Raw genomic sequence first — 14303 nt, 5'->3', positions numbered from 1 at the left:
TGCTCTTTGGTGGGAACTGTGAGTTTGCCATAGCGGTCTGCTATGCAGCGTGTGCTGTAGCTGCACTCCTGCCCACGGACTGCTGCGCTGGACAGAGGCAGCGAGGAAATGCTCGCTGTAGACCAGAGGTGCCTCTATGGGATGGAAGTCTACTACTGGGCCAGTTTCTTTTCTTTTCTCTTTTGGCTCTGGGAATTGAACTCATGACCTCATGCCTGCCAGATAGGTGCTGTGCTGCTGAGCTAAATCTCTTGTCCTGCCGGGCTAGTCTCTGCAGAGCAGAAGCTGTACAGGCCTAGCACCTCGGGTCCGCAGAGAGATGCTCCTGATAAACAGCTCCATCTAGTCTCAGAGAAAACAGGACGAACTGGGCTGTGCATGGTGAGTGCTTGGTGAGGAGCAAGAGAGCAAGCGAGTTAGGAAGGAGCTAAAGGGCTGTACCTCTGTCTCCTAGCTTATTGATGTAGCGGCTGAGTGACACAGCATTTCTGTACCTTTTGCCATTTAAAAAAAGGCTTCATGGTCTCACATTTTGTTGCCAATTTTTGGTCAGTCACCTTACACTTCTATTTATCATCCTTCTAGGTCTAACACCCTGGGGTCAAACCCCCCTTTTCCTGACTGGGTCTCTTCTTGGTACACTCGCATTCATTGTTATTGTGGCTCACGCTCCAGCTCCCCCTAGCGGCCAGCTCACTGCCCTCAGCTGGAGCAGAATGTGCGTGTGGTTGATACCCCGATGCTACACTGTACTTCCCCCACTGTTCCCAGGAGATGTGTTCTCAGTGCTCAGTTGAGACTGTGGGAACCACAAGGCCCCTGTACCCTTGGGGGTGGGTATAGGGAGGAGTGGCTCTTAGCGCCATTGGTTAATCTTCTCCTTGGCATGTGCAATGAAGACCCAGGGCAGAAATCTTGGGAGCCCTGTAGCAGGAGAGTGTACACCCTGGCTTCCAAGTCACGCTTTGTTACTCTCCTGCTTTCGTTCTTGTCCCTCTGTATCACAACTGTTTGCTTAACTGTCTGTATTCTATGCTAGGCTCTGAGATCCCTGGAAGCAGAGGCCATGTGACTCTTATTCACCACAGCAAGCCCCACACAAAACTAGGAGGTGGTCAGTCAGTGTTTTGGCTGACTGACTGACTGGCTGGCTGGCTGGCTGACTGGCTGACTGGCTGACTGAATGGCTGACTGACTGACTGACTGACTGACTGACTGACTGACTGGCTGGCTGACTGGATGACTGAATGGCTGACTGGTTGACTGACTGACTGACTGGCTGACTGGCTGGCTGACCGACTGGCTGGCTGACTGGTTGACTGACTGGCTGACTGGCTGACTGACTGGCTGGCTGACTGGTTGACTGACTGGCTGACTGGCTGACTGACTGACTGACTGAATGAATGAACGAAGGCCAATAATGCCCTTTCAAGAGTTTTGGGGAGAGGCTAGAATCCCAGAACTCTTGCTTCTAGAGCTGCCATTAAAATGCTGGCTTGTCTCATGGCTGACGGACAGTGAGGGCTTCCTTTCCTCCTTTCTGGGCAGGCAGAGTCACTCCCAGGACTCTGAGAGTTTTCCCAGGAAGAGGCTACAACATGCACAACCACAAACAAACTCGAGTGGCTGCAGGGAGGGTCAGAGTCCGGCATTTCAGCGGCTGGAGAGTGCCTGTGACCATTACCCCTGCCAGCCTATCCCACTATTCTGGGCGGCACGGGAGGTACTGCGTTTTCAGTTTCTATCTGAAGGCGCTAACACGTCCCCTCTGCCTTCATTCAATCTTGGTTACCGCATCAACAAAGGCTGATTTCTAGGAAGTCTGTGTACAAGGTCTAAAGACAAAGTCTGAAAAAAAGGCTGTTATGACTTCAAGTGGCTTATCTCACAGCGAGGTCAGCTCATGGAATGCAAACCTGAGTATGTCATGAAGAGATAAGCAGCATGTCACCTTCCAGCACGCACTGTTAGGAGTGCGGCGCTAATTCTTCTATGTGCTAAGCCAAATGGGGGAAATGTCACCCTTGGCTTTGGCCTGTTGTTTAACTGGCACTTCTTAATGCTTCCTTTTCAAAATGTTACAAACTTATGTGTGTGCATGTGTGTTTTTGTATGGTGTGAAGAGTGTATGTATTGTACATGCAGGTACATATGTATATACATATGTGTATATATGTATAGAGCTGTATATTTATTTATTGTTTGCAGTGTTGGGAATCAAACTCAGGGTCTCATGTGTGCGAGGCAACTGCTGTACCAGTAAGGGACAGCTCTGTCGCCATGTTTTTGTTATTATTAAAAATGGTGACACAAGAATAGGTTCATATAAAAATTCAGAGTACCTGGGTATAGAGTAAAGTGAAAATTGCTTTTCTTACCTTTCCTTACTAATAAATGCCAACCCCGTGTCCATCTTCAGTGATTAACCATTTAGGCCTTGGCAGAAATTCCCCTACAACCTGTTTATTAAGTAAATACAGCTTGAAGCAGATGTTGACAGAAGTGAGTACTGTGACAATCCTTTTTTCAGTTGTTCTTGTGTGATCCTAGACTTTCAAGTTTAGCCTGGTTGTAAGCTAAGGATCTAGAATGACCTATTTTAAAGAGTTGGCGTTATAACTCAGGCATGCATGCTTGGCAAGCACAAGGGCCTGAGTTCAATCCCTGGTTCTGCCAAAAAAACAAAACAAAACAAAACAAAACAAAACAAAAACAGAGAAAAACAAAACAAAAAAATAACTGAGGCATGCAGCCCTAGTAACAGTATAAAGGCAACATTTCCCCAAGTGGTCACCAAACAGCACAAGCAACTCTGAAAAGAAGAACGACACACTTAAGGGGACGGCGATAAACTACCAGAACATGGGACATCTCTGAAGACAGAACATCACTGCTTACGCCTCATGGTAATCCCTCCCCAGTCCCTGCCAGGAGCCTGCTCCACTATGAACGGAAAGCCACCGATGACATGAGACCCAGCGCGCTACCTGAGAATAGCCCACTGACAGCAACCTTGCAGGTCCCTCTCATGCGTAACTTAAGCATAGAGCATGACCAGAGTCAGAGAGATGGCTTAGGAGGATCTTGCCTTGTCTTTCTGAGCAGGGCCTAATGGAGATAAAAGACAGGTTAAGTAAGTACCTTGTTTCTCAGGGCTGGGTCCGCCCCTGCTTCCAGGAGCAGGGCAACTGTTTTCATATTCCCACTTAGCACCGCTGCATGGAGAGCTGTTGTGCCGTTCTAAGAGAAAATGACAGCAGGCGTCAGGAGTGACTTACAGCCACCAGCACTTGGCATGGCTTTCATCATAAACGATCTTGGTGATGAGACTGCAATGTCAGAGTCTTAATCTTTCTTATCTTCCCCTGTAGTTTCAAAGTCACATCACTGGCCGATATGGTGTTCTTAGACACACAGCCGTGGTCAGTGGAAATACTGCCAATGTTCTCTGCAAACGAAACCTGGAAGCCAGGCCCTGGGGTGCACGGGACTTCATGGTTGCTCAGATAACTCAGAACTCACTGCAGAAAAAACAGTAGCACTGTGCCAAGCTGTCCTTTCTTGAAGTCTTTGCACTTTTGGTGAGCCACTTCCAGCAGGACTGGAGGAGCAGCCATGTGGCCAGTGTCCACCAGCAGGCCAGAAACACTCTGCCCGCTGTGGAGTCACAGGGCATAAGGGGAAGCCTGTGGGCTGAGGCCACTTCCCTGAGTCCTGAGTCAGCTTGTATCTGAGCACAGAAGGGCTTAGTAGATGGGATACTGATCTAAGAAAGGTGGCACAGATGCTTATTAAAATAAGGGAGCAGCTGAAAGCAGAATGTAGCTGGATCTGGGGGTGGAGAAGAGTAACTAAATGGAGAACACTGGTTCCAGGAGGTACGTTTATCTGTTAGCTGTACCCACCTGCATGCTTGGTATCCTATTAGTGACTTGTAATAAGAACCACTTGGATTTTGGAAAAGGAAGAAGTCACTCCTGGAGAAAAGTTCCAGGGAAGTAGCATTCTCTGTGGTTGTGTATATAATATGCATGAAAATTCAATCAATTACTGCTATACTGTCTCTCTCAAGTAAATGTTTGTCTAAAAAAAAAAGGGTAATAAATGAAAATTCACTAACCTGGTAACACTTCACAATCCTAAATCTTAGCTAGTGTATCAACTCTGCCTATTTGCAACATGGCTTGTAAAAAACAAAAGCTAAAAAAAAAAAGACCAGTTAGACATAAGACTTGATACTGCAAAGTCCATTTCTAAAGCTCTTTCCTTTTGTTCATAAAATTCAATTTTATAGATGATACACTCTTATTTTACAGGGAAGAATTTTTTTTTTTTTTTTGAACTGGGAATTGAACTCAGACCCTTGCACTTGCCAGGGAAGCGCTTATTCCACTGAGCCATCTCCCCGGCCCCCTACATTCTTATTTTACAAACAATTTTAACAAGTGCAGCTTTATGACTCTGGCTCCCGGGTTTGTGGAAGATTAGAGGGGGCTCCTCAGGAGAGGGGAGCGGACCAGTGCATGACACCAGCAGATCTGGATTGGCTGACAGTAAAAGTGCAGTCTAAAGACACACAGGGCAGATAGAAGGCAGCCTAAAAGTTCTTGGAGCTATTCAGGGGTGAACAGATTTTGTACACACTGAGAGACCTCAGGGCACAGCCCCACTCTACTAAGCCACTGTGCCTACGTAGAAAAGATGTAGCACCCTCTATTTAAGAAAGCAGGGACATACATACTCGGGGGCCAGCAAGCTATGGCCTTGGGTCAAATGTAGGCCACCCCCTGTTTCTGCAGTCCTATGAGCCAAGGGCTGTTCCTGCATTTAAAAATGATGTTAAAGAATAAAAGGAGAATGTTTTAGAATAAGTGAAAATATGAAATTTCCTGACTCCAGTGTCCACAGATAAAGGTTATAGGGACACAGGCCTGGGCTTTTGTTGTTTCTTTCTCTGGCTGCTTTTCTGAGACCACGGCAGGGTCGGGCACCTGCAGCAGACACTAAGCAGCCTGCAAAGACTACAGTATTCAGCGCCTGACGACGGCAGAGTGTGTGTTGGCTCCTGACATGCGCGACAGCTTAGAAAGGTTTGGGTCCAAGATGATAAAACCTTACCAAAGACTTGTTGGGTTCTGGTTTTTGGCAGACTCAGGACTTGGTAAAGTCATATGTTCTTAAATTTTCAGGCATTTGAAGCTAATTTTATTTCATTTAAGGTAAACAAATGGGTCGCTGCTCAGGATAGCAGAAAGAAGGCCATCACTGTGTTCTTTCTTGACTTTACAGATCTTCCAAGTGATACCAATATAGTTTACTTTTTAATTTACCAGTTTCATTACTATTATATATATGTATATATATATACATGTATATATATATTTTTTCTGGAAAACTAGGTACTGATAGACTGTCCTTATTTTTAATCTTCTCATTTCTGCCATGTATCTTTAGCAACAAGCTGGAAGCATGTTCCAGTATCAGAAAAAAGAAGAAGGAGAAAAAAAGGAACACAAAGTAAAAAGAATACATTAACCAGGCGGATTATACGAAAATTCACGGGAGTCCCACTGTGGGCTTATTTTCTAACCTATTTCCTTTAAAGAATGGTGTAATTTTCTTTAGTTTTTACCTTCAGAAGACCGAGAGTGGGTGAGAATTTAAGCAGCTCTTCGATCACATCATTATACCCCTTGTTGGCGGCCTTCAGCAACGCTGTAGTACCGTCCTGAGCCGAGAACGGGAAATGAAATTTGATTATTCACACGTTTGTGTTGATTCAGAACAAAAAGTCAGTGGAGTAATGGAAGCAAAGTATTTGTGTCAGAAAAAGGCAAAAATCGGCACTGTCTCCACGTGGCAGCATTTCAGGACAGAGTAAGCAGTTAATATTGCACGGAAGAGGATGAGACACAGTACGTGACCATTTGTGTCAGTGGCGGCAAGCCTCCGGCACGCAGGCCACAGCAGGCTGCATCACTGAAAGCTCCGAAAGGGTCACCGTCACTGGTCTGCATGATCTTCGAACGCTGCCACTGGGGGGAATTTATACCCCATAAGAATTCCAAACATGCATTTTTAGGGCACTGATGGTCCCAAGAGGCATCCTCTGCTCTTATTAATGACTTAGCAAAAGCTGTTTAACTGTCTTTAATGATTTAAACTATTGTTGAATTTGATTTACTGTTTTAAAAATTTATCTAACCCTGTAGGGGGAAGGGGGAGAAAAATTGAAGGTTTTTTTTTTTTTTTTTTTTTTAAATGTATTTGGCACAGGCTTCCCTATACAGCTGGAACCCTAGTCCCTACACTTGCCAAAGCAGATGCTCACTCTGCTGAGCTATCTCGCCGGCCCTGAAATGTGTTTTTTAAAAAGAGACAATTAGAAGGAGGAAAAAAAGGGGAGGAGGAGGCAGAAGAGGGCAAAGAAAGACAAATTCAAATCCAAGAACGTTCAGCTTCTGTCATTCTTTTTTTTTTAATTTTAAAGAGGAAAAAAAAAACACCCAATGATACAGAGTTTCAAAACAAGATAATCAAAGAATCAACAACTGGGATCTCATCTTATTAAAAAGTTTCTACACATGGAAAGAAATTACCAACAGAGTGAAAAGAAAACCTACAGAGTGGGGGAAAATATTTTTAGCCTACTGTCCTTAGACAAAGGACTTCTGTCTACAATGTAAGAAGAACTGAAAAAAAATCAGGACCCCCAAGTTGAAGGACTCAATCCAAAATTGCCTCTGAAAAGAATGCACACTTCTCAGCTGGAGAGAATACAAGGGCAAATGAATACACGAAAAATGTTCAGCATTTGTCATCATTTTTCAAGGTTTCCTGACTTTCTCTGAGTCTCTTGCATTACTGTACGTCACCCTGCAGAGCCAGGACCCTGCCATGGCCTGCCATTAGGGCTTCCTGGCTTCAGATAAGAGAGGTAGGATTAGGGAATTGTTCCTTCCTGGATTCAGAGATGGTGGGAAGTACAGATAAGGGCAACTGCAGGTAAAGTGGTCCCGAATGTGCCTTCAGATTTCTGACTTCCAAGCTTGGGGAGGAGCTGAGTCACATAAGCCAAGGTAATGCAAAGAAGCCAGATACAGGGAGGCAAAAAGCTTAGAGCCAGTGAGGGCCGGCTCTACCCAAGCTGCCCCTCGCTCCTGTGGACCAAAGGGGCTGTTGTGGGGCCAGTGGAGGCAGAGTCAGAGTGTGGTGGACAGCTGGGGGTGTGTGTGCAGGGGTCTGCAGCCACCAGAGGCAGATGGTGCAGGTGGTTGAAACACCCCTGTCCCCAAGGTCAAAGAGAACTCAGACTCCCCAGGTGGAGAACAAGGAGCCAGCACCACCCGCTAAGTTCTAGAGAACTGGACTCTTTTCCAACTACCGAGCAGGTGGAATTTGAGAGGCAGCCCAGGTAAGCTGCAGACTATACAAGTACCCCTCCCTGTTCGCACACGCAGGCCCTGCAGACAGCATTGCGGGTGGCCTGGTGGCCCTGTCACTTGGGCACTCACGTTGCGTGCAGCATCGCGCTCTGCTCCACGCAACAGCATCACACGCACCACTTCGCTGTGGCCCATCTGCGACGCGATCCACAGGGGAGCAGTTCCATCCTGCAGGGAGAGGAAGCGACAGAGTGACAGGGTGTCAACTGCCCAGTAGCAGCCTGCGGGGATGCCAGTTCCCTAAGCTGAAACCCTGGGAAAGAGCTTCCCAGACCCACTCTCCCGCTGATCCCTGCACCCCTGACTACCCAGGGAGCAGAAGGGCGTCCTTAGCCCTGGACACAGCCGGAGTTTCGCAGTGGCTGTTTCTGATTGATGGCCAATGTCTAGGATTTGGCTTATAAATTGAGCCATTTTAGGCTGGATCTTTAACCCCAGAGTCTGGTACCTACTCCGTGAAGGCCTAATGGGAACCGTGCTCTCATGGGAGCCGAACTAAGAACCAAATTCCACAGAGAGAGAAACCTGCTGACTTCACCTCACCCTAAATCACGCATTGTTCTGCTTCTGGGCGGTTCACCTTGTGCCCTGCCTGGCACAGTCCTTCCCGCCCACCAAAATGTGGCCATTTTCCTTTGAGGTGCAGTCCAAGGGTCAGAGAACTTGAGACCTTTCTCCCACTCCCTTCTGTGGATGTCCAGAACACCCTATAGCCACATATGTCCTAGGGAAGCTTAGGTTCATTTTATGGGAAGGTGAGGCGTCTTCTAGGAGGGGGTACACTAGTTAGCAGGACCACATTTCCGGGCAGCATTTCCTGTGCATTAGTCCTGTTTTCTGTGAACGCAAGGCCACAAGGCTGAGATGGTTGTTCCGCAGAGGGACAGGTGAAATAGCCAAGGGATGCATTTGATGCAAGGGTAGTTCCTGCCCGCAGTAAGGCAAAACAGGAAATGCTTCTACTGCAGGAAGGAGAAGCTTGAGAGACTATGCTCTCCTCCCTTTCGGGTTGAATGTGGCTGAGTGTTGCAGAAGGAGGGGAAATAGGCTGATGCTATGGAAACACACAGATCATTTCTGGGGAATTCCAGACAGGAAAGGATGTTTCCACCTCTCGAATTAGCCTAAAGAAATCACCAGTCCCATGGAGAGGCCCTGAGAGACAGAAGAGAAATGGTGGTGGAAGATGTTTGGGCCAGTGGGCTGGAGACATCCTATTGTCCCCACAGCCATGTCCAGCTCCCTGCGGGAAGTTGGAGGTGCTATGGAAAGAGTGGCCTAGGGTCTGCCCAGGTTGGGAAGACTGGGCCGCAGAGGAGCAGCTTCGTGGGCAGAGACCATGGCATGATTAGCACTATGGTGGGGCCCATTGCACCTCTGGGTACCAAGGCAGGGTGCACAGGGACCCACACAAAGCTCAGGCTTCAGTCTCCGCAGTGCTCCCTCCAGTGCCAGGGTGACTATCTGACTTCTCAGAATTGAGGTCGCATTGGAGAGAAGGACAAGAGGAGGAAGCAGAGTCCAGAATTGGCTAACTTGAACCTCTGAAGTCATTCTGGTGAAACAGACCTGTGTATCCATCCATGGGAAAAGGGGCTGAAGACCAAGGGGATGCACGTATGGCATACAGTTATATTTTCTGCAACACCGTGTAATTCCAATCCTGCCTACCAGCCAAAGCAGGGACAGGACAAACAAGAGAGGACCAAGGCTTAGAGCAGGGTGGCAGAAGATGGCAAGGGTGAGTGGCTGCAGAAGGATTTGCTGCCTCAATCTTGGGAGAAATGGGGTGAAGGGGCACTGAAACAATGGCTAGAACAATATGAAAGATCCTTTTTACCAGCCTCCAGCTTTTTCCAGGGCCTCTTAGAAGTACGCTTGCCTCTGATATTCTTTTACCTTAATTCATACTTTTAGTTTACTAAGCACTTCTACATTCTGAAGTTTAATTCTTCCAATTTATGACTTAATCATTTACCCAAATGATCAGTAATCATTAAGCATCTTCTACATCTGCGGTGAGAAAATGAAAGTTTCTCAATGTAAAGGAGAGAAGAGACGTGGACACTGGGCATTTCTATATGGCTGCAGCGCTGCATTAACACACAGTCGCCAAAAGCACACAGCGGGCCAGGACTTGTACTGTGTGCTATGCAGGGCTTGCAGTCAGCTCCACGGACAGGGCGATATCTGAGGAGGGTCTTGAAGTTGTGTCCGACCAGAGAGGGAGAAGGTCATTTCAGGTAGAAGGCAGTCGAATGCAGCCACTGAGGCTTGGAAAGGTGCGGCCTGGCAGGCAGCTGCCCAGCTATTAGGGCGCAGGGGCAGGCAGGACTTGGAGGGCTAGAGAAGCGGGCTGGGTTCCACGGAGGCGTGAAACCTTGCCGGGCCCCTTCAGTTTCCCGTGGAGCTCCAGCAGAGGGCAGGCAGGGCTGCTTTCCAAGGGCTTGGCTGTTTCAGTGAAACTGCAGATAGAAAAATGTAGGGGTGGCCACCTGGAAGCAACTATCCCTATTAGCAGTTTGTAACAGTAGCGGGAACGCTCAGATCCATTGTCTTAATAGGAGAGTCGCTTTGGGGGAAAACCAGTCTCCAATTCCTGGCTGTGAGGTAGAGCAAACACCCCTCAGCTTTGTACCTTTCTCTGCAAAAGTGTTAGCCTCAAAGAGATATGATTGAAAGAGAAAACACATGCAGAGGGGTCTGCGCGAGGACCAGTCGACAGACGCTTGGACAACGTAAACAGAATCTGAGCATCACATATCATGAGACACACTAAGCGCCTTCACCTGAAATTACGCTCACCAAGTACTCCCACCTGCTTCATCTAATTTACCACTCTGTGTGACTCTGATAATTGAATGGTAAAAGGAGATTTGGGGACCACCTGTGCGTTGCATTATTGGTAATCCTCCAGATCTACTTTCTGAACCCCAGGAGTCACACGGGAGTTAAAACAATATTGTCAAATGAAGCTATTTATCAACTGATTACCAAGTTGTGAGTAGGAGCAGTGCTCCTGTTCCGTATACCTCAATCTCTGTTTTCTCCCCGCTTCTTTATTATGGTCTGTGCCTTCATTTTTATAATGAAAACAATGGAAAATGAATCGCTTTAGCTCCTCCTGGTACAGCTTTGGAGAAGATCAGAATGGGAAAATATATTTATTTACTGGTTTTGATACAGGGTCTCGCCACACAGTTCAGACGCATAGTGATCCTCCTGTTTCAGCTTCCCAAGTGCTGGGATTATAATCATGTACCACCACATCTAGTTTTGGTGGCTGGCATGGCATGCCTGAGGTTCTGGGGCTGGAATGGCACGTGGTACTGGAGATGGATCCTGGGTCCTTGACCTTGCCAGGCAGGAGCTTAGACGGCAGAGCTATCTCCCCAGCCCCAACAGTGGCTGATTCTTATAGAAAGATTATTACACCAGAAGGATGGTTACATTGGGTAACTTTTGCAGTCCCTTCCAATTCTCTTATATTTAAGATCCTCTAACATATTTTGTAGGTAGATGAGAGCACAAGATGAAGCATATGACATGACCTTTGTTCGAAACTCACCTTATATAGGCTTATTTAGGGTCCTAGAGACTCAGAAAAAAACTAAAACCATCTTTCTTTTATAGCAATGTTCTCCAAAGTGGTGTGCTTTGCTTCTACTGTCTTAGGCCTGAGCGACCTCCATGTACCAGTCTTGGGGGCCAATTCTAACCTAAGTTGGGGGCCTGAGGGATGCAAAGACACTCGCCAGAAGCGAATAGGGTTCCATCTCAAGATAACTTTTCTACCAGTCTGACCCTGACCCAGAGCAACTGTGTTAAAGAAGAGTTCTGCAGAGATAAACTATCACAGCATGCCCATCGTAAGGTACCGTTATTGTCTTGCTTTTACAGATTAAAAAAACCCCTGAGATTCCAGCTGGAAGCAGCTAAATGAAAGCTCCACCCCTTTCTCCCCTATCCACAGTATTACAGTCAGCGAGGCTGGGTAGAAATAGTCTAGGCAGTCACACAGGGATAGGCTCTGAGGCAGCGAGTGCAGCAGCTGGTAGCACACTGAAAGCCAGGCTGGAGGTGCGGCTGAGGGAGGTTAAAGTCACACGGCCCTGACCCGCATGCTTCCCTAAGGGGTCAACAGAAGCCTGGGATTTCTTGTTGTGTCACTAGGGCTGGGCCATCCTCTCTTACCCACTAAGAATAAGACAAAAAAATAAGACTAGGTTATCAGCCAGGGCTAAGCACATCATCCATATGCCACTGCCACCAGTAGACCAACATTACCTGTTACTATACTTGTAATCTTACTGGTTGGTCATAATTTTGATCCATCTTATACCTGTCTCATGCTTTTCCTCTAAGAAACTTCCTTTGCGCAGTGGGTTTATTGGCAATCTGTTTGTCTTTCAGGAGCGATTCCTAGTCCCCATTCCTTTTCTCCAAAAAAATGTCTTACTCTTAAAAACCAAACCATGGTCAGGTGTGGTGGCACACACTTGTAATCCCAGCACTCAGGAGGCTGAGGAAGGAGGATCACTGAGAGTTGGAGACCAACTTAGGCTACAAAGTGAGTTCAAGGTCAGCCTGAACTGCACAAAGAGACCTTGTCTCAAGAAGACAAAAAGACAAACAAAACCAAACCAAACTCCAAACCAAACCAAACCAAGCCTGAGGTTAAGGGAACCCAAGGTTCACTGGCTTGAGATCATGTCATTAAAGCTGGACTGCTGGGTTTCACTGCATCAAGGCATCGTGCCCCCACAGTGCCAAGCCTCTCCCTTCCCAGAGACTCGCATCTGGCTCCCTGGCTGCCCCTGACTCTTCCCAGGCTGATGCTGCCCAAGCACTGGAGCCTGGGATCTAGAGCTTCCCCCGGTGCCCAGGCCCAGTGTGTCCTGTGCTTCAGGCCTTCAGACTGCCTTGTAGCCTCGGGCATCCTCGCTGTCAGGATACCTGAATGTCTACTGAACACAGGGGGCCTGAGATGAGCCCTGCCCTCCACCAGCCGAGCAGCAGGGCCGCCAACACCCTCAGGATGCTCCTATGCATCTGCAGCCCTTCTGGCTCCACTGCCCAGCTGTGGCTCGCTCCTCCAAGCTTCTGACCCGGGAGAACATTTACCACCCAGCAACTTGGAGTGCAAGTGCACCACCCCACAACCTCGGGCATCTGTTCCAGAGGGACTTTGTTGGGTGGCCTTTCTGTAGGACTTGGAACAAGTTTAGCACATGAGGAGGAATGGTTAGAGAGGAGTGATGGCAGGTCAACCGCAGCTCTGGGCAAACAGAGCCAGATCTTCGCCACTCCAGAAAGCATTGTTTTCACAGTATTTTAACCTCAGTTCATAGTGATCCCAGAATTGTGGAGGCAGAGACAGGAGGACTCTCATGAGTTCAAGGCCATCCGGAATTACATCATGGGGAGGCCCTGACTCATAAATAAATAAATAAATAAATAAGAAAAGAAAGAAATATTGTTTCAGCAAGGTAGGTGTACTGAGTTGAGAAAAGCATGTGAAGGCATTTTGTTGACAGAACAACCCGACCACATGGACGGGTAGTGGTGCAAGGGTTTGACAGCTTTCCTTGGTGAGGATGTGGAAAGATGAAGACGAGTTTTGAGAGTGTCCATGGATTTCAGTGCTCTCTGAGGCTCTTTAACTTCATGATACATGAAAGGGACATGAAGTCTCAAGTCATTGTTCCCGTGTCTGCCTGTGGCTTGCTTTAGGATTACGACTCCACAGCAGAAAGTACAAGAAAGGTTTCTATTAATTCTCTATGACAGAAGTACAAGGGAAGTCATTCCTACCACTGCTGAGATTCCCTGCAGCCTGGATCAAAATTCAGTCAAGAAATTTCAGTGTGACTTCTGAACTCCTGTCACAGAATCGCATAAAATGGTGGGACCTCATACAATGGGAGTACAAAATTATAAATCAGACCCTTGTCTTTATTTGAAGATTCAAGAATTTTCTGATAACAGTTCAATGTGTCAGTAGAGATTTCAGAACAGATGTGGTGCTACAGTGTGCATGAAACTTTTAATTAGCCTTTTTTCTTCTTTTTTTCCCCATAATTTAATTGAGAAACAAATAGCAATGAGATAGTTTCAAATCAAATTGGTAGGACAGTTTCAATAATTAACACATTGCTACTCTCTTCCTAGTGGTTATTTGATGTACTAGACGTGGACATGATATCCTATTTACAAACACTGTTAGAACAAATTCCTCTATTCATTGAGAGTGTAACTATATATCTATCTTAACCATTTTGAATACACAGATACAAAATGGACATTCATCTGTATCCCCTTTTTTGTTTAGTTCCATCATTTGAATATTATAGGTATGTTAATTCAGAGTCCAGTAGCCCATAATAGTATTGGGTCTTCCACTTCACTGGCAATGTCAGAAATGGTTGACCTGAGTCCCCTACAGCTCAACATAACAGCGTGGCTTTATGTCTTATACTTTGTTTTTATACTTTTCTGCTGGATGGTTAAGACCAAGATAAAGCAAGATCTATGCAACAAGAGTTGTTGCTTTTGGATCTGATAAGGTCAGTGAAGTCCCCTCAGGATTTATCCTGAGATCTTGTACTTCAGATTGTAGGTCCTTTGTCAGTGTCAGCCATGTGGATGAGTCACGGCCATTGCTTGGCCATTGTGTTCTCTGTGAAAGCCTGAGAGAATGTTTTCTCTCCATGTGACTCTCCTTAGGTACACTCTACATCATCAATCACTTTCCTCTTTGACCCCATAATCTCCTTGATCAGAAAATTTGGGACACTACTGACTTACATGACATTACAATACAAGTTCTCATATGTCCTGAGTCTTAGTTGACCTTGG

The 14303-nt window shown here is 46.7% G+C and overlaps 1 protein-coding gene across 4 annotated transcripts in view; it reads right to left on the bottom strand.

Annotated features, from left to right (window-relative positions):
- The window catches only part of Ankrd29 (ankyrin repeat domain 29), a 65351-nt gene that overhangs the window by 3503 nt on the left and 47545 nt on the right, over positions 1-14303 (bottom strand). For 3 of the 4 annotated variants that reach the window (XM_004635808.3, XM_023720407.1, XM_023720408.1), the window contains exons 7-9: positions 7515-7613; positions 5633-5728; positions 3142-3240 (exon numbers count right to left, since the gene is read on the bottom strand). In XM_004635808.3, the coding sequence (XP_004635865.2) occupies positions 3142-3240; positions 5633-5728; positions 7515-7613 (294 nt within the window). The remainder of the gene's footprint in view (positions 1-3141; positions 3241-5632; positions 5729-7514; positions 7614-14303) is intronic. The other variant, XM_023720405.1, reaches the window with a different exon arrangement.

The sequence above is a fragment of the Octodon degus genome, unplaced genomic scaffold, assembly GCF_000260255.1.
Source record: "Octodon degus isolate 3935 unplaced genomic scaffold, OctDeg1.0 scaffold00075, whole genome shotgun sequence".
Taxonomy (NCBI): Eukaryota; Metazoa; Chordata; class Mammalia; order Rodentia; family Octodontidae; genus Octodon; species Octodon degus.
Note: the sequence above shows the minus strand (reverse complement) of the source record. Positions and strands in the feature narration are given on the sequence as shown.